This window comes from Chrysochloris asiatica, unplaced genomic scaffold, assembly GCF_000296735.1.
Source record: "Chrysochloris asiatica unplaced genomic scaffold, ChrAsi1.0 scaffold00054, whole genome shotgun sequence".
Taxonomy (NCBI): Eukaryota; Metazoa; Chordata; class Mammalia; order Afrosoricida; family Chrysochloridae; genus Chrysochloris; species Chrysochloris asiatica.
The window spans coordinates 10,381,995-10,403,164 of record NW_006408572.1 but is presented as its reverse complement, the minus strand read 5'-3'; the positions used below and the strand labels follow the sequence as shown (position 1 = coordinate 10,403,164).

At 39.3% G+C, this 21,170-nt stretch overlaps 1 protein-coding gene across 3 annotated transcripts in view; it reads left to right on the top strand.

Moving 5' to 3' along the window:
* MYH10 (myosin, heavy chain 10, non-muscle) overlaps positions 1-21,170 on the top strand; it is a 161,047-nt gene that overhangs the window by 74,334 nt on the left and 65,543 nt on the right. For all 3 annotated transcript variants that reach the window (XM_006863416.1, XM_006863415.1, XM_006863414.1), the window contains 5 exons: positions 300-392; positions 14,214-14,277; positions 16,533-16,631; positions 18,259-18,402; positions 18,648-18,743. In XM_006863416.1, coding sequence (XP_006863478.1) covers positions 300-392; positions 14,214-14,277; positions 16,533-16,631; positions 18,259-18,402; positions 18,648-18,743 — 496 coding nt within the window. The remainder of the gene's footprint in view (positions 1-299; positions 393-14,213; positions 14,278-16,532; positions 16,632-18,258; positions 18,403-18,647; positions 18,744-21,170) is intronic.

Sequence of the window (21,170 nt, the reverse complement as noted above, 5' to 3'; positions counted from 1 at the left end):
CCCCCCATAATATTTTGCCTAATTCTTGTGCTTCTGTCCTTAAAATTTATCTTCTCTGTTCAATGTGACATTACTTTCTGGTGATTGTTGTAAATATGCTAATTCTTTTTACGTTAGCAGAGCCCTTTAGCATAACCAGAAAGAAGAAGCCAACCAAGGTTGCTGGATGGCAGCAACCTTGAAAGAACTGGGGGAAAGATGCACTGCTTTCTTGTTAAATTTTTGTCCCTGAGAACTGGAGTAGACATTAGATTAATTTGCATCTGCTTTTATTTATGTGTGTCTGTAATGTCTTTTAGGGGGAACTTGAACGGCAGCTTTTGCAAGCAAATCCAATTCTGGAATCATTTGGAAATGCGAAGACTGTGAAAAACGATAACTCATCTCGCTTTGTAAGTTTGAAAGCACCAGACACTTTTTAATTCCTCAGATTTCTTGTTAAATTCTGACTATGGTTATGCAGTCTTACTTTTCTTAGATTTTAAGAAAGTAATAGATGTAGTATTATTCATTTATTTAAAGTTTTTATTGTGAAGTGGGTAATAGTTTACTTGGGGGAACATTGGTTTTACACTCATCCTATCACGTTTCATTTCATTGCAATGATTACAGTCCCCTCCGTGCATCATCGTTCAATAGTATTTGCTTCTATTTCCTGTTTTGTTTTTTGGATATACACAAAAACACCCAGGAATATACAAATATTTAAACAACCAAAGGGCACATTCTAAAAGCCCGATTCCTGGCCGTCAACACACAGCCTTTCTCTTCCCATGAGTCTAGAGTCCTCAGATGCTCTATCTGTCCATGTCCCCATCTCTGCCTCCAACTCTGGAGTCGCTGCTTCTATGGATAGGGTCCCATATTCCACTCGTGATGGTCCTAGGGTCCTCTGGTTCCTGAAATATAAGATTAACTAAACTACTCCCTCCTTTTTGTTACAAAACTACCTTTACAGTTGTGACAATTGCGATTAGTCATGATAACAATTACTTTATTGAATCATAAGAATCTTATCTCCATCTCCTTTCACCAGGCCCATCTAGACAAGATGAAAACTATTCAGTGGGGATTCTACTTTCCCCCACACTCTGTAAAACTAAACTCCTGCTTGAAAACTTGTAAGCCAGTCATTTGGTTTGCATTTATAGCCCCCCTATTTTAGGTACCCAATGTCTTACTTAAATTGCCTGTCCTGTCAACCCTATGTACAGAGGGACTAGGATTGATCCTTGATGTGAAGACTCCTTCCTTCTCAGTTGGTATTTTGAGCTACTGCATCCATAAGTATAGGTCAAGTTTATCAAATTGTATCAATTTATGCTTGTTTCCTTTATCAACATTTTTTTTTTATCTTCCTCTAGTCGAGTGCTGATCATGAAGCCGTTGAAGCTAGGTCAAATGAGTACTATCTGCACATTTGGGATAGTATTATTTTTCTCAGAGAAAAACAATAGAGATGACATATGTTGTTTTAAGTTTTCTAGTAGCCACATTTTAAAAAGAGGAAGATAAACAGAGAAATGTGAAAGTAATTTTTATAGTATATTTTATATAAATATTATTGTTGTTAAGTGCTGTTGAGTTAGTCCTGAATCATAGTCACCCGGTATAGGGTTTCTGAGGAGCAGCTGGTGGGTTTGAATTGCCGACCTTGTGGTTAGCAGTCTAGTGTTTATCCTACAGCACCACACCAGGACCCTAAAGATACCATTATGATCTCTGTTGAGTCCTGCTGTATCACTGCAGGATAATGCACCAGACCGCAAGGTCGGTTTGAACCACAAGGTCGGTGGTTCAAACTCACCAGCTACTCCTAGGAAGTCCTACACAGGGACGCTATGAGTCAGAACCATCTCGACGGTACTTGGCAACAACACCCGATCTCTATATTGCTATTTAGAGAAATATAGTTAAAGAACCTGTCTGAGCTTATTTATTCAGCTTTGGGGATAATGATAAAACCTGTGTTTTAGGGTTGGGGTGGAGATTAAATGTGATGCATTTGAACACTTAGCACAGCGCTCAACATTTACTAAACATCTACTCTTAGAGAAATGTCCTGGTGTGGTGCTGCTGGTTAATGCATTGGACTGCATGGTTGGTTTGAACTGCAAGGTTCTGATGACATGGTATCATGCCTGAGATGAATGAAAGGGACCAGACTCAGGACTTCCAGACAATGTGAAGATATTAACTATTTTAGCTTTTTTTGTACGTATGTGCTTTTGTCAGTAGGAAGTATGCCTGTGACTTTGGGAGTTACAAAAAGATCTGGGGAAACTGCTGCTTTTAGAGTTGTACTCGGTCCCTAGCTCATTAGCACTGAGCCTGAGCCACAATTAAATCTGAACTTCTTCCTTCCAAAAGCCCTAGGTTTAGTGGCTGTATCATGGAATAGGAGAAACAATGAGCTTTCAGCTTTGGTATGCGCCTTTTCCTGAAGATTTTTCAAGGATTTGGTCATGGGAAATGCTGTATTGTGCCACAAAAATCAAGTTACCAATCATTCTGATCTCCTGTCCTCCCTTAAAAACAAAACAAAAATACTAATTTCAGGAGAAAGCGTTTTGTGCCCATTTGTCTAGAAAAAAAAAAATAAATAAATTGCTTCTAAGCAGTTATCTGTTTCCTCTGGTAAAGATGTAGTCATTCTGTTACTGAATGGTAAGAGTTTTTCTACCTGCAAGGATATGTATCCACTCGTTATTATGTTTGGGACAGACATAGGCATAATTCTGTATTAGTTGATGCATACATAATTAGTATTTAAGAACTTAAGTGGCTTACGATACTGATTTCACGGTGCTTGGTGTTAGGAATTTGGGAGCCCCTCCAGCTGCGTCTCGCAGGTGGTCTTTATTAAGATTGTGTTGGCTGAGACTGCAGTCATCTGAAAGCTTGACTGAGGCTGGAGGACCTGCTTCCAAGCTACGCAAGTGGTTGTTGGCAAGAGGCCTCAGTTCCTCCCGTTGCGGACCTCCTTCTAGTTCTGCTGAGTATCCTCACACCATTGCAGCTGTCTTCTCCCAGGGTGGGTGAGGTAAGAAAGGACCAGGCAGAAATCACACTATACAGTTGATAAGCTTTCCTTAGAAGTTACATACAACCCATTTGTTGTCTTTTATTGGTCCACTCAGACCAACCTTTGTACAACATGAAAGGGGACTACATAGGGACTGAATACCAGAAGGTGGGGACCGCTGGGGCCTACTTGGAGGTTAGAGGGATTCCCATACTATGACGTATGTAGAGTTTAATCTGCAATGTGCGTTATTGTAGATCAGTGGTTCGTAATCAGGCGTCCTCCCAGGGACATGTGGCCTAGCTTCTGGAGACCTTTTTGGTTGAGCAGAAGCCAGGTGGATGTGCTGCTGACATCCGGTGGGTAGAGGCCACAGGCGCTGTGCTGCTAAACATCCTACAGTGTCCTTCCCCAACAAAGAATTATCCTGATCCTGTCCATGATGTCCGTAGTGCTGAGTCTGAGAAACCTGCTCTAGATTGTTCCTTTACACTGTTAGTTAAGGTGATCATTTGCTAAAATTTATTTGCAAGGTAATTGTTATATACAAGCCTCCTGAAGGCTTCTTACTTAGACATCCCATTATGAAGGTTGATATAAATCTGGTAGAAACTTGTTTTACAATGGACTGGAACGAAGAATTTCTTAGATTGTTTTCTAGCTTGCTTGAAGCACTTCATAGGAAGAGGAGCTTGGATTGTTGTTGTTGTTATGTGCCGTGGAGTCGGTTCCGACTCATAGCGACCCTGCACAGGGTTTCTGAGGCTATTAATCTTTACCGGAGTAGAACGCCTCATCTTTCTCCCGCGGAGCAGCTAGTAGTTTCAAACTGCTGACCTTGAGGTTTGCAGCTCGATTCATAACCACTACGCTACCAGAGCTCCAGCAAGCCCTATTTTAGCAGAGGTGCCATCTTCACAAGTACTGTGTACAGCAGGGGAGCTTAAAAAAGCTTATGGGAAAATGTAATGAAAGGTAATAGAATTTTTTTCATGAACTTTTTGAAGACCTTTCATATGACAGCCCTTAAGTGCAGTCATTCTAATGTACCGAAAGCTCATCTTTCCATAGGAAAAGGATTTTTTAAATTAATGCTGTAATTGTTGTTGCTACGTGCTGTCAAGTTGGCTCTGACTCATACTGACCCTGTGCATAACAGAATGAAACACCGCCCCAGCCTATGCCAGTCTCACCGTTGTTTCGTTTGAGCCCAGTGTTGCTGCCACGGTGTCAGTCCAGTTTCATTCAGAGCTTGCCTCTCTTTTGCTAAGCCTCCACTTTACCAACCATGACGTCCTTCACCAGGGACTTGTCCTTCCTGATAATATGTCTGAAATACGAGAGGTGGAGTTGCGTCATTCTCACGTCTAAGGAGCATTCTGACTGCACTTCTTCTAAGACTGTTTGTTCTTCCGACAGTCCGCGGTACTTTGAATATTCTTCTCCAACATCACAGTTCAAATGCTTCTATTCTACTGCCCTCCATATTTACTGGCCAACTTTCACATCCGAATGAGGCCATTGAAAACACCATGATTTAGGTCAGGTGAGCCCTAGTCCTCAAAGTGAGTTATTTTTAAATCGCTGGCTTTGGGCATTGATTTTTGAAAAATCAACTTTTGATCTGTTGATGTGTAGAATATTTTCTTACTCACTTTTTGTGTGGTCCTATAGGATAGGCACTAGGCTGCTAACCACAAAGTAGGCAGTTCAAACCACCAGCTGCTCCTCGGAAATCTTATACAGGATCGCTGTGAGCCAGAACCAACTCAATGGCACTTAGTAACAACAGCAGCTACTAGTACCATACAATGTTAGCTACATAGTGCTAAAACAGAGTGGATTTGAGGGTTTCCATTTTTAAAAAATTAAGTAGTTTGTTCCATTGATTGAATAATGTTCAGTTAAAATATCCCTTTTAATAGTTCAGTGGGTATCTCCATTTCGGTTTGTAGAAGGGTTAGAAAGTAGCCAGTTTAGATTCATTGTTTATTAGCTTTCATTTTTTGGTTTTAAATCTTTTGAACATTTCCATAAATTTTTTATTAAATGCCTATTTTTGCTTACTAAACATTTGACTGTGAATGATCCTTGATTCAACCTTTTCAGCCTTTTTTCTGATGGCCCGTAATGAGGTTGGCAGTTGGTAAAACTTCGGGAGTGAATTTCACATCCATATTTCTCCCTCTCCTGGCTGTCACTGAAGCCATATCTGAAGGGTTTCCTCCTGTTAAATTCCCTCGTTATTTCCCCGCTTAGCACTTATCACAATGTGTAGTTAATTACTTTGCTTATCTATTAATCTTGTTCTCCTGCTAGGATGTTAAGCACTTTGGCTGTAGAAACTTGGCCTGGCTTGTACCCTTGGGTGTCCTTAGCTCCTAGCACCATGCCTTACAAAATTAAGTAGATAGTAGGTATATTGATGGAATTTACTAAAATGTGTTTGCCCACAAAGTGCCAGCTAATCTTCCAGGCCTTGGAAATAGAATAACAGACAAGACAGAAGTCCTTGGCCTTGTAGTGCCCATCTTCATTTGGTGTGACGTTTGTAGTTTCCCATGACTCATATGATGTACAGTTGAGCTTGGGAAAGGGACTCCGTGTGCATGCCCACCAGGAGTGTGCATGCCCTGCTACTAGAAGCAGGCATAGATGTGTGAGGCTCTACAGGTAGGCCAGGTTTTGTGTTGGGATTGGTTTGTAAATCATACCAAAGGAATAATGCGTTTAAAATAAAATGTTAAAAATGTTGTGTAGACAGTAGAATTTCAAGCAGTCATTTGCAAGCAACATGCTTACTATGAAAATATAAACTCCGTAAACTTTGGAATCCATTTGATTCTGTTTCTCGGGTCTGATACAGATGACTAACTTCCTGAAAAAAATACCTTTTCTTTCAAAGATACTTGCATATGGTTTGTATTAAAGGGTGGGTGTGTGTGTGTTGGGGGGAGATTCTTTAGAAGAGCATTACCCTTATGAAAATAATCGTTCACAGTTAGTCTGGTTCTCTGTTTATGGAGAAATAAAATACATTCCAGATGGAAGCGATTTATATAAAATGAATCTCTTATAATGAAACTTTAAAACAGGGGCTTCAATTTCAAAATGATTGTTTATATCAGCAGATTCATCGTCTCTCAAAAAGTTTCAGTAAGAATCACTTTTGGTATTTGTGCAAATCCATTTCCTCTTTCTCTGCAAACTGACTTGAGCCAGTTTGGCCCTTCTTGATTATTATATGCCTTTTGGTGGATAACCAGCCTAAGGAGGAGGTATTCCCAACAGAATTGCCTCCTGGGCCATTAGATTCTCACCACCTTGTTCACACTAAAGCAGAAATCCCTCTCTAGTATTCCTAATGAGATGAATGAACACAATAGCTACAACAGAAAGCTCAAACATACAATCCTGAAGGCAGACAGGACCTTTTATACCTAGGGTAACCATGAGTTGGAACGGAGTTGGTGATGACTAAAGATGACAATCTCAGTCCATGTATCTTACTACCATTCCGTTTTACCCGACTGATCACTAATACCCATTATACTGTATTTCAGCAGTGTAAATTCATTTTACTAAAAATCTATGGTGTAGTTTAGAGATTAAGAAATTTGAAGGAAGCATTTGTGTGGCACTGCGGGTTAATGCACTGGACTGCAAGGCCGGTTTGTCTTCAAGGTTGGAGGTTCAAATGCACCAGCTGCTCCTTGGAAACACTATACAGGGTCGCTTCAAGTCAGAAGTGACTCAACAGCATTTAACAACAATCAGATACCTAACCTTTTGTATTAAATGTGAGCTAATTACTCTTAGAACATGTTCTCCATTTTGGGCAAACAGCTGCCTCCAGAATGGAAAGTATAACTTAAACTAACACTCATATATGCTCTTGATGTCATCCCACAACTCTTCTGAGCTTTAGTCTTTAGTGTCTAATGCATCAAATTTGTTCTTCAGATGGTCTCTAAATTCATGTGGGATATGTTCAAGGTCATATTCTGCCTCTCATGGACTGGTTTTAATTTTCTTCAGCTTCAGCCTGAATTTGTATATGAGCAATTGATTGTTCCACAGTCTGCCCCTGGCCTACATTTGACTGATGATATGGAGCTTTTTTTTCCCACAGATGTAGTCAGTTTGATTTCTGTGTATGCCACCTTAAAAAACGTATTTGCAGTGAACAAGTCATTGGTCTTATAAAATTCTATTATATGTAGTACCCATTGGACCTAGTCTCAATGGCTTGATAGTCAGAACTCGACTAGAGAAAGATGAAAAATAAAAACAATTTTTGATAATGGAAATGAGTGTAAATTGCTCCAATTTGATGAACTTGACCTATACTTATGGATGTAGTAGCTCAAAATACCAACTGAGAGGGAAGGAGTCTTCATATCAAGTTATCAATCCTATCCCCTCTGTATACAGTGTAGATAGGGACTTAGACATTGGCTACCTAAAATGAGGAGGGTTGATAAAGGCACGAAGTGTCTGGCTTACAAGTCTTCAACAGGAAGTTTAGTTTAAGAGTGTGCTGGGGAAGGCAGAGTCCTCAGCTTTCACCTTGTCTAGACGGGTCTGGTGAAAAGAGATGGAGTTAAGATTCTTATGATTCAATAGTGAGTAATTGTTATCATGACTAATTGCTACTGTCATAACTGTAATGGTAGAAATTTTGTAACAAAAATGGGGGAGTAGTTAATCTTTCAGTCCAGAAACAGAGGACCCTAGGACTATCAAGGGAGAAGAACACAGGTGAAATGTGAGACCTTATCCAGAGACACCACAGATGGAGGCAGAGATGAGGACATGGAGAAAGGGAGCAGCTGAGGACTCTGGGCTCATGGAAAGAGAGGGACCGGGTGCCGGGTGCCGGAGGCCAGGAGGTAGGCTTGCAGAATGTGCCCTTTGGTTGTTTAAATAATTATATATTCCTGAGTGTTTCTGTGTGCATCCCCCCCCCCAAAAAAAAAAAAACAAACAAACAGGGAATGGAAGCAAATAGTGTTGAATGGTGGTGCACAGAGGAGATTGTAATCATTGCAATGAAACGATGGTGTACAGTCGATGTTCTCCCATTTAACTATCACTCAGTTCGAAATAAAAACTTAAAAAAAAAAAAGACACTGTTGTGGTTTTTTTTTTCATTCTACCATATGATCTTCAGCATCATTTCTATCAACAAGGCCATATTTTTCCAACTATTGATCCTTCCTTTTGTCTCCTCTTGATGGCATGTTTGATTAATTTCAGACTGAAGAAGTTGGTAGAATTCTTCAATTATGTCATCACTGGCTTTAGTGGTTAGTGCATAAATTTGAATGATAATGGTATTAACTGGTCTTCCTTGTAAATGTATGGATATTATCCTATCACAGACAGTGTTGTACTTCAAGATAGATCTTGAAATGGTCTTTTTGATGATGTATGTGATTCCATTTCTCTTCAATTTGTCATTCCCAACATAGTATGCCATGTAATTGTCATTAAAAATGGCCAATATGTCACTCATTAGTGCCTAGGAACTCAGTGTTTATGTGTTCCATTTCATTTTTGACAACTTCAAATTTTATGAGATTCCATATTCCCATTACGAATGGATGTTTCCAGCTGTTTCTCCTTATTTTGAGTTGTGCCCTAGCAGTCAATGATGGTCCGCAAAGCATAACTCCATATGTGTCCTCATGATAGGTTCAAGCTAGATTCAGACTAGGATGTGGAACAAGGCTTATTGCTGATGTCAGATATGGATTGTGGCTTGAAGCAAAGAATACCAGACATATGTTTACCTGTGCTTTGTTGACGATACAAAGACTGTGTGGGTCATGGCAGGCTATAGACAACATTGCCGAAAATGAATATTATGGAACACTTAATTGTGCTCATGAGGAACCTGCGCATAGATCAAGAGACAGTCATTCAAACAGAATGAGGATATCGAATGGTTTAAAATCAGGAAAGGTGTGTGCCAGGGTTGTATTTTTTTTTTTTTTTTTTAACCATACTTAATCAATCTCTATGATGAGCAAATAATTCAAGAAGTTAGATTATATGAAAAAGAACGTGGCTTCAGGATTGGGGGAAGACTCAGTAACAACCTGCAATATGAAGATGATACAACTTTGCTTGCTGAAAGCATAGAAAACTTAAAATACTGATGATGATCAAATACCTCAGCCTTCAGTATGAATTATACCTCAGTGTAAAGAAAGCAAAAATCCTCACCACTGGAACAATAAAATAAATACATGGTAAAAGGAGGAAAGATTAAAGTTGTCAAAGACTTCATTTTGCTTGGACCTACCATCAATACTTATGGAAGCAACTGTCAAGAAATCAAGCAACATATTGCTTTAGGTAAATCTGCACAAGACCTCTTGAAAGTGTTCAAGAGCAAAGATGTCAGTTTGAGCACTAAAGTGTGCCTGACCTAAGTCACGGTATTTGCAGCCGCCTCATATGCATGTGAAGGAGTTCTGGTGTGGCGCTGTGGGTTAATGCACCAGACTGCAAATCCATTTGAACTGCAAGGTTGGTGCTTCAAGCTCACCAGCTACTCCTCAAAAACCCTACACAGGGTTGCTATGGGTCAGAACTGACTTGACAGTACTTCACAACAACAGCAATATACATGTGAAAGTTGGTCAGTGAATAAGGAAGACCGTAGAAGAATTGATACATTTGCGTTATGGTGTTGGAGGAGAATATTAAAGGTACCATGAACTGCCAGCAAAATAAACAACTCTGGGTTGGAAGAAGCATAATCAGAACCCAAGATGACTAGACTTCATCTCTCTTGCTTCTGACATATAACATCAGCAGGGACCAGTCCCTGGCAAAAGACTTGGTAAAATGGAGGGTCAGCGAAAAAGAAAGAGTCCCCTAATCAGATGGATTGGCACAGTGGCAGCAGCAATGTGTGCAAGTGTTGCAACAATTGTGAGGATGGTGCGGGACCGGGTGGTGTTTTGTTCTGTTGTACACAGGGTTGTTATCAGTTAGAACTGACTCAATGGTACCTGGTAACAAGGACAACACTCATATTGTGTAATATCTATGCTCAAGTGTTTCAAAGTAAATTATAGACCACATAATTGTACATACCAAATTGCTCTTGTTTTGCCATGGGGTTGATTCTGACTGGTAGAACACATTAGAACTACCCCATGGGGTTTCCAAGGCTGTAATCCTCCTGGTGTGGCGCTGTAAGATCAGCACCAGACTGGGAACCACGAGGTTAACTATTCAGACCCACCAGCTGCTCCTCAGGAACCCTATACAGGGTTGCTATGTGTTGGAACTGACTCAGAGACACGTAACAATAACAAATCCTTAAAGAAGTGGTGGTGGTGTGCTGCGGAGTCGATTGTGATTCATAGCGACCTGCATAGGGTTTCTGAGGCTGTGAATCTTTACAGGAGCAGAAAGCCTCATTTTCTGCCGTCGAATGGCTGGTAATTTTGAACTGCTGACCTTGAGGTTAGCAGCCTAATTCATAACCACTACGCTACCAGGAGACTCCCACATGTTTCTTCCATGAACCACCTGGTGCGTTTGAACCACCGACCTTTCTATTAGTTACCACACACTTAACCACTGTGTCACCAGAGCTCCTTAAATACCAGATTAGAAAGGAGAAAATGATTACTGAGTAGCGTACATTTTTAAAGTTTTGGCTTGTGGCGCTGCAGGATAATGAGCTGGACCACAAGATCAGTTTGAACTGCAAGGTCAGCAGTTCAAACCCACCAGCTGCTCCTCAGAAACCCTGAACAGGGTCACTATGGGTCAGAACCAACTCAGCAACACTTAACAACAACAACAACACTCATTATTGGGAGTCGTGGTGTGATGCTGTAGGATAAACACTTGACTGCTAATCACAAGATGGGGCAGTTCAAATCCACCAGCTACTCCTCATAAACCCTATACAGGGTCACTATGAGTCAGAACTAACTCCACAGCACTTAATAACATTCAGAATTAAATATGTTGTTTTCAGAGATACTAGTTTCTTTTAGGTATGTGTAGAAGAAGAAGAGATAAGCTCACTAGCTGCTTCTTGGAAACTATACAGGGTCGCTATGGGTCGAAATCGACTTGACAGTACTTAGCTATATATATATATGTTGTTGCTTTATATATAAACTTTTATAGACTAATAACAACCCAGTTCTTAAAAACTGGGTAAAAAAAATAGATACCTCACCAAAGAAAATATATAGAAGATAATAAGTAAATGAAAAGATGCTCAATATCATCAGCCATTAGGAAAAACGCAAATTGGGTACAATAAGAAACCACTAGATGAAATCATTGAGATGAAACAGAGTGTGTGATATTGAATGTAAACCCATGATCTTGTTAATTCACAATCAAAGATTAAAGAAAGAAAGAAAAATTAAGGTCTTCTCTTTTACTCCATAATGGTAAAACATTTTCATTCTTAGATTTCTAAACACCAATTAAAATTATCAACCTAATAATTTTTTTTAAAATTATGTATCATTTATTTCTTGGCCATAACTTTTGTACATACAGCTGCCCTCAGCATTTGTGTAGCAAGTGAATTTTGGTATGCAAACATTAGCCAACATGAAAGAATACTGTCACCTAGCCTTTTAGTAAAACAGATGGTCCAGGTTCCTGTTGCAAAATTCTGAGGTAGTCCTCCCTATTGAACCACTGAGTGGATGCTAGGATCACAACTCTGTTCTGTCCTTAGAAATACCTTGTTACTGAGTTGGACAAAATTCTTGGCTTGTCATCTGAAAATTGAGTCTGGGATTTTGCTTATAGAATCTATTTCACTGTCTAGATTGCTGTTCTCGGTCTCCTCACACTTATTTTCTGATTTGTCTAGTATTTGTGAAATGTTTTCCCTTGATAATTTTCTTTTCTATGCTATTACGGACAAAAACTTTAGACTTCTCAACTATGTTCATTTAAAAGCTAAAGACAAGATTGCAAAGATGATGTCTCGATTCTTTTTTTGTATCTTCTTGAAAGATAACATATTTTGATCAATAAAATGAGAAAAACTAAAGAATGATACAACAGTGGCAGTTTATTCACCACTGGGGCATCCTTTTAGGCAACTGCATCATTCTGACTTTTGTTGTTTTTTTTAAAGTTGAAAAAAAACAAAAAACAGTGAGTAATGATGAAATAATTCCAGGATGATAAAACAGCAAATTGTTTCAAAATATAGGAAAGGTCCAATGGACTCATGGTAATTACTAGAGAGAATGAGTTTTATTCTAGTTTTAAAATAAGTAAATTGTATCCTTTCTCTTTGGAAGACCTCTAAAAATAAATAAAAACTTTAAAAATATCAGTCCTTGTAAGGACTTGTTAAGTGTCATTGAGTTGATGCCAACTCATAGTGACCCTGTGTAGGATTTCCTGAGCAGCTGGTAGGTGAGAACTGCCAACCTTACAGTTAGCAGTCCAGTGCTTATCCTATAGCACTGTACCAGGACTCATAAAAACAGATGTTGTTGTTGTTATGAGCCATGGACTTGGTTCCAACTCATAGTGACCCTGTACGGGGTTTCTGAGACGGTAAATCTTTACGGGAGCAGAAAGCCTCATCTTTCTCCCGCGGGACAGCTGGTAGTTTTGAACTGCTGACCTTAAGGTTCGCAGCCCAATTCATAATCACTATGCTACCAGAGCTCCTTAAAACAGATAGAACTGCTCAAAATAGAAACTCAAAACCTAGTCAGGTCTTGATGTTACGTTGTTGTAGCTGTCAGATTGATACTGACTCATACTAGTGAGTCCACGTGACAGAGTGGAACTGCCCCAGGGGCTTTCCTAGGCTGTAATCTTTACAGGAGCAGATCACCAGGTCTTTTCTCCTGGGGTGCCTCTGGTGGGTTTGAACCACCAACCTTTTCAGTTAGTAGCCACGTTCTTAATCAGTGCACCGCTAAGGCTCTGATGTTATCCTAAAGATTAAATACCTTTATAAAACTTAAACAACTAGATTACCTATTAACAATACCTCACTAATGAATAAAAATTGCTATTCTAGGAGATGATAGCCAAAAGATATTGTTTTATTAAGCTGCAGAGGATACACTGCCACTATAACTACTGAAGCTATCACTTTCTCAACTGTCTTCTGAATAGGTCATTGAAAAAGAAATATCCCAAAGTAATTTAGACAAGTGGTCACATACTTGTATAGTAAACAAGTATTTGCTCATCAGTTCCCCAACAACAGCTATGATAACTTTATAAAATGAGTTAGGAAAGAAGCACATTTTTCTGTTTCCCTCAACAGTTTCTATGGAGTCCTGGTGTGGTGCTGTAGGATAATGCACTGGACCGCAAGGTTGGTGTGAACCACAAGGTCGGTGGTTCAAAGTTCACCAGCCGCTCCTTAGAAAACCTATACAGGGACACTGAGAGTCAGAACTGACTTCATGGCACTCAACTATAACAATGAACAGTTTCTACAGTAGAAACTTACAAAACTTCAATTCAGCATTTTAAAAGTAATTCTATTTCATCATTTTTTTATGATCATGATTTATTCAAGTTTTTCTTGAATTGATTTCTAGCTTTCTAGGAAATCGTCTGATGTTCAGATTTTCAACTCTATTAGTAGTATGGGGCTAAATGCAGTATTACTATGTTGTTTGTAAGGAGCTCTGGTAGCATAGTGGTTACGAGTAGGGCTGCTAACCTCAAAGTTAGTAGTTCAAAACCACCAGTCGAAGTTTCGCAGGTGAAAGATGAGGCTTTCTGCTTCTATAAAAATGTATAGCCTTGGAAACCCTGTACAGGGTCACTATGAGTCGGAACCGACTCCATGGTATAGAACTACCACCACCACCATGTTGTTTCTTAAGTGCTGTCTAGTCAGTTCCAACTCATAGTGGCCCTGTATAGGATTTCCAAGGAGCGGCTAGTGAATTTGAACCATTGGCCTTGTGATTCAAACTGACTTTGTAGTCCAGTGCTTATTATGCATAGTTCAGGCTGTAACCTAGCCTATTGCTGCTTTTTGAAATTTCTTGAGACTTTTTTTTATTTGGAGGACAAATGTAAATTCCATGTTTGTAACTAATTCATGGATACTTGGCAGGGAACATTGTTTTGCTACTCTATTTTAATGTTCAGATAATGCCCTTATTTACTTCTAATTTTCTCTTTTTGATTTGTTTTTCAGGGAAAGTTTATTCGGATCAACTTTGATGTAACTGGCTATATCGTTGGGGCCAACATTGAAACATGTATCCTTTTCTGATACGAGTATATATTATGATAACAGTGTAAATCCAAAATGAAGATGATTTCATCTCCTAAATCTTCCTGGCAACATTCTGACAGGTGATACCCCTCCCATTAGCCAGATGACAAAATTGAAGCTCAGACATGGTGTGACTTGTTCATAGATGTTCATGTACTGAATGTTAACTCCGAAACTATGGGATTTCTCTTTGTTGTTTGTCTTAAAACTGTGTCATAATGTGTATGCACTGGCTGGGGACATGGAGAGTTTCGCTGCAGCCAGAATCATCCTGTCCATCACTCTCAGAATGTGTTTGTGTGGGACGACAGTGTGCATGTGGAGCACTCATCTAAATAGATACTATCACTGGGAACGTATCCATCACTTACGCTATTATAATTATACTGCCTTATAATACAGCTGTTAACATACTATTATAGTAGCTATTCTTCAGTTATGCTCTAGTGTACTATTACTTGAAGAGGGATAATGTGCTGGACTGAAATGTCAGTTTGAACTGTAAGGTTGGCAGTTCAAATCCACAGGCCACTCCTTGGAAACCTATGCGGGGTTGCTATGGATCAGAACCAACTTGATGGCACTTAACATCCAATTATACTTTTATCTTATACTACGTTAAAAAGCCCCACTTTTTTTTTTTTTTTTAGTTTTTCCATCTACTTTTAAGATTAGAGTAGACATATACCCATTGAAACAAACCTTATGAAAGTACAGAGTTAAAATAGTTTTAGTTACTTTTAAGCAGAATAAAGCTAGAGGAAAATATAAAATGTCAAATATGGAAATAGTCTTAAGAAATATCATATATGTAGAATACTCTCAAGAAATGAACCCACCACCCAAAATCCAAACCTGTGGTCAAATTGACTTTGATGAATAGTGACCTTGTGTGGGAATATATCAAATAAATGTGATCAGAGAGGCCATAAAATAGAAATGATTCTGAACAATAGGGTGCCAAAGAGAAAGGGATACAGATGGTAATTCTGATACTTGATAAAAAAAATCTCCAGTGACAGAAATACACTGTTTATTTCTCAGAAAGCTAAATCAACTCAGATGAGGCATAGAGTAGATTGACAGCAAAGGTTCTGTCTTGTCCTTAAAACTCTCAGAACTCGAGAGCACCAGAAATACTTGCAAAATGACAGAGGAATAAATGTAAAGTGTAAATTCCTTTATAATGGTCTGTTACAGCATCACTCATGAATGTATTGTCCCCCAAATGTGTGGAGGGTGTGTTTGGGGTATGTGATCTAAAATGCAGGTGTCCAGCACAAACAGAATTCATTCACTTCGGTGTTTGCAGGATTACTAGAAAAGAGGCAGTGATCTTCTAATGCAATATGACCACGATTCCATGAACTCCTTATTTGACAGGCAGCACACAAACAGGTCTCAGAGATAAACTCAGGCACCTGAGACTTGGGAGCCAACTAAAGACTTACCTACTGCCATAGGGAAAGGCCAGTGTAGGCAGCACACTTTTAAGTCCTGGCAGCAGGTCCTTGGCTTACTTAAGGACCGTGAGTGGTTCTCCAGAGCATCAAGGGGTTACTAATTGTGACATCATTTGAAAAGTTTAAACGAGGCATTGCAAGTAAGGTGACTCATAGCACATACTTTTGGGAGTCAGACTAAATTTTTATTTCTAGCTCTACCACGTATTATTTTATTTTTATTTAGTTATTTGATTTCTTTTTGCCTTGTTTTTCTTATTTATAAATTTCTGGCAATGATTCAGATATTTTTCAGAATTTTCTCTCTTAAACAACCACATTGTTGTTGTTAAGTGCCGTTGAGTGGGTTCCAACTTATCATGACCCTGTATAGGGTTTCTGAGGAGCAGCTGGTGAGTTTGAACCGCCGACCTTTCAAACTAACCTTGAGGTCAAGTCCTTATCCTTTGAGTCACACTAGGACTCCTAAGCAATTCTTCTTGATTTTTAATAGCTTCTGAAAGTTCTGACTGTAATTCTGTGTTCTTTGGATGTAAATCCATCACATTGGAGTTGGGGCAGAGTGGGAAAGCACTCAATAACCATTCAATTCCCTTTCAGTTCAATGCATTTATTTTCTTTTTTGTTTCTACCCCAATATTGACAAAGTGTGATTGGTTCGTTTCAGGATCGTTAATATGTATCAGAGACAGGCTGTTTTATTCATTTAAATTTGTGTAAACACTAAAAGAGAACCACCTTTTACATTATTTAACCCTTAACCATCATTGCTCAGACCTTCTGGAAAAGTCTCGTGCTGTTCGTCAAGCAAAAGATGAGCGGACTTTTCATATCTTCTACCAGTTGTTATCTGGAGCAGGGGAACACCTGAAGTGTAAGTTATAAAGCTTTTTGCTGCTTCATGCTCACGTGAATTTGATTTTTTTAAATTCAGATAAAATTTTTAAGAGAAATTTTGGGGAACAATAATTTTATGCCCCTGCCCACCCTACTTCTGACTGGGTGGAACAGGAAAATGAACCTCCGGTCAAGGAGTAGCAGGCGCTGTGTTTTGAGTGCCATGTATATGAGGATGTTGTTATATTATCTTTTCTACTTGTTTCTTTTTATGAATTTTTAAAATTATAAAATAAATGAAGATAGATCTTTATCCAGTTCTGTCTCAACATCCATAAATATAAAAGAAAGCATACATTTGCTTAATAAAATTATTGTTGTTAAGTGCCTAAGTGACAATTTTTTTTTTTTTCATACACTGAACTCAATCTGTATGAATCCACATAAGAGCCTTTGGCATAGTCTGTGGTTGGTTGGTTGTTTTTTGGGGTACGAATCATAAAGACTAGACTCTCTGGGTTAGGCCAAGCACAAAGTAGAGCTCTGGTTAGTGCTTTATGAGTGAGAAAAGGTGAGGCGCCATGAAACCAGCCTAAACACTCCTCTGTTTACACACAGTAACACTTTGCTCCTCTGAAGTCTTGGCTTTTGCTAACTGCAGGCAAACTGTGAAAGCATTTAACCCAGAAATTAATTCGAGAAAGACCTGCAAGGAAGCAACAGCTAAATAAATAGAGTAACTGTTACCAGCGAGAGACTGAAAAATTCAAAATTTGGCAATATCAGGTACTGAAGAGAAGAAAACCCTCAGGCTTCCTGACTGATAACGAAACACAAAACTCCATGATCAGTGTGCTAAGCGGAGATAGAAAAAGAAAGCAGGCAGCATTCTGTAGATGTTAAGGTGATGTAGATAGGAGGTGGTGATGGGGTGATAGACAGAAATTCTCTGCAGGAGAATAAGGGAGCCCATCATAACCTCTGCTACAAGGGTGAACAGCCCTATCGTTTTGATTGCTGGGAAGAACATCCTTCTGCTGTCAAGAGCACATTTACTGAAAGAGTCAATTAAGTTCTCTTTGATTCATTAGTCCCTAAAGTATTAGTAGCCAATGTGGGAGTGCGTTATAGTCTGTCAGAGGAGAGAGGTAACGTCACTCTGAAAGATAAATTTACCACAGGATGTGTCAAGGTGTTTACCTGGTACCCTGCTGTATGCCTTCTGAGTATCTGCGTGTTTATCTTAGGCCCTTGGCAATCTTCTTATTGGCCCCGTAATGTATACCGTTAGCCCGCTTGCTAGTATAGGAATGTAGAATATGACTGTTAAAGATGCCCTCAACCGGTGATTATAATAGTTCAGTCTGGAAACAAAAAAGTTCAGTTAGCTGGAGAATTTACTTCACTTCCCAGTGGTACCATTTAAATTTAAATATTTGTACACACCACCAACCCCAAAATGAGGCTTTTGCATTGTTTGCATCATCTTGTTCTTTCACTGGTACAGATAATGGAAAATTGTATACATGTGTGTGTTTACATGACAATATAAGGAAAGAAAAACCTGGTGGTGATGTGTTGGATGCAGATCCCTGTTCTTCTGGGATGTCAGTGCAGTTTGAATGTGGGTGAATGACATTGTATCCCATTATATTTCCTTTCAGCCGATTTGCTTCTTGAAGGATTTAACAACTACAGATTTCTCTCCAATGGCTATATCCCAATTCCGGGACAGCAAGACAAGGATAACTTCCAGGAGACAATGGAAGCGATGCATATAATGGGCTTCTCTCATGAAGAAATTCTGTGTATGTGTGATTTCTCTAAGATTCTGATAATCATTTTCATACGATTTATGGATTTGGTGTAAGTAAACTAAATTTGAAACAATTGAGAAACTAGTAAGAACTGCCTCTAAATTTATGAAATTAGAGATGTGCTTTACAAAAAAAAAAGCTTTGTGTAATTAATTTACATAGCACAAAGTCCCTGAGGGTATGTGTGTGCTACATACTGATGTAATGTTTTTTTTCTTCTTTGCATCAAAATAAAGCAATGCTTAAAGTTGTGTCTTCAGTGCTGCAATTTGGAAATATTTCTTTCAAAAAAGAGAGGAATACTGACCAAGCATCCATGCCGGAAAATACAGGTAAGCTGACAAATACTGGTTGTCTTTCTATTTAGATGATTTGCTATTATGTTCTCCAAGCATACATTTCAGTACTAGCATAAATGCTCTCCTAAGGAGCTTTGGTAGCGTAGTGGTTATGATTCAGACTGCGAACCGCAAGGTCAGCAGTTTGAAACTACCAGCTGTTCCGCAGGAGAAGGATGAGGCTTTCTGCTCCCGTAAAGATTTACAGCCTCAGAAACCCTGTACAGGGTCGCTATGAGTTGGAACCGACTCCACGGCACATAACCACCACCACCACCAAGGTACTTCCCAAAGGAGCTCTGGTAGTTTAGTGGGTACAAACTGGGCTACTAACCTCAAGGTCAGCAGTTCGAAACTACCTTGTACAGGATCGCTATGAGTCGGAACCGATTCCATGGCACACCACCACCACCAAGGCACTTCCCAAGTGTTTAATAGGCCAAGAGGCATCTCAACTGCCTTAAGGGTCAGGCTGAATCTGTAACTGAGAGAAGGGGACTAGGTATGGTAGCAGTGGATACTCAGCTGGTAGCAGCTGGAGGGAACTTGGGCCCCAGGAGACCACCTGGCTCATCTGACTGAAAGGGGAGCCACAAATGTCTGCTGAACTCTAGCCAGATTTTACTGGGAATATGGAGTCCTGGTGTGGCGCTGCAGGATTAGCACTGGAACACAAGTTGAGGTTGAACTGCAAAGTCAACAGTTGAAATTAACCAGCTGCTCCTTGGCAACGATATAGCGTTGCTCTGAGTTGGGACTGACCCAGTGGCACTTAACAGCGTAACAACTTATACCAGTGTTGCTAGTGATAATTGATTTTCAAAAGAAGATGAAAATCTAGATTCTAATATGAAGTCTTACATTTGTAAATGTTGGAAGTGGGTTTAAATATATACTAGTCAGGAACAGGAGTACTGGTGTGGCGCTGTAAGACAAGCACTGGACTGGTAACCCCAAGGTAAATGATTCTAAGCCATTCCTTAGAAACCCTATACAGGGTTGCTGTGAGTCAGAACCAACTCGATGGCACTTAACAACAACAGAAACAAGATTGATGATTCCACAAAACATATTTGTAGGCCTTGTGAGCTGTCAATTTGCTTTGATGCATGGAGTCAAAGAGTAGATCTCTGGAATGCTAAGTGACCTGAAAAAATTACCTTGATATAACACACAAGCACCAGTGAAGGTTGCATAGTTTCTCTGTACTTGAAAAGAACTCTTTTGTAACCAATTTGAGGTTGATTAGCACTTCCTTCAGTATAACTGTGGGACCTGTGCCTCTCGGGACGTGGTACCAGGTCTCTTTCCTAATGAAGTCTTCACTCAGGATCTTAGAGCTTTTATTTCCAGGACCATGATACGTTCCATTCAGTCAAAGTAGTGTGGCTGACACCTGGGCCTGCCTGCTCCCTAGCTCTCATATTGTTAAATAGGACTTAAAATCGGCGAATTTAAACCACAAAGCTAGACATGTGTTCGTGTAGCTTTGCTTTGAAATCTTAAAATGACCCATAGGTGGAAAGGAATCTGGCCACTCTTCTAAGACAAAGCGGGCAAAGGTGTCTCTACTTTTGTGTCCTGCTTGGTGTGGCCCTGTGGGTTAATGCATTGGTCTGTGAAGTCGGTTTGAGCTGCAAGGTCGGCAGTTCAGGCTCACCAAAACCGCTCCTTGGAAACCCTATACAGGGTCACGATGGGTCAAAACCAACTTGATGGCACTTGACAACAACAATCCTTGAAGCGGTTGGTTTTGTTTTTTCTTTTTAATGCCCTTAATTTATTACTTTTTCATACATTTTTTAGACTATGGCCTGTTAAAATTTCTCTGAAAATCTAGATGTCTAATAATGATGTGGGTTGTTCCCTGTTCTTTTATCTTTTTAAGAAAAACATTCCAAAAAGGGAAGAAAAACATAAATTGAAAGCTATTCCTGTCATTTCTCTGCTTATTAAATTGCATTAAGGTCCAGTTTAAAGGAACAGTTGTCTAAAGGAATCGATTAAAATTGCTCCAGTGTCATTACTTCATTATCCCCGTTCAAGGCGTGGGCAGTAACAATAGAAAACTCTGTTGCTGCTTAATTGTGGGCAACCGTTTAAATATCATAGCTGTCGATAGATAATTCTTCTCAAATTATTACCTTTATTAAGAACAGTCATTTAACATTTGCTTTCATTGCCTTAAGTTTTTGCTTTTTAATTTTACAGAACAATGTAAACACAAGAGAGGAAAGAATCATAACAAAGCATATCAGTATATTCATCTCCTAATTTGAGCCCATAAACTTCACTTACACTGCCTCCCAGAGGGAAATACCAACATTTGTAAATGTTTCAGTCTGATTGCTTTAAGCAAGATCAAAATAAAGGCTTGAAGTGGGTCCCTATGAACTTTTTTAACGTCATAGTTCTTGGACT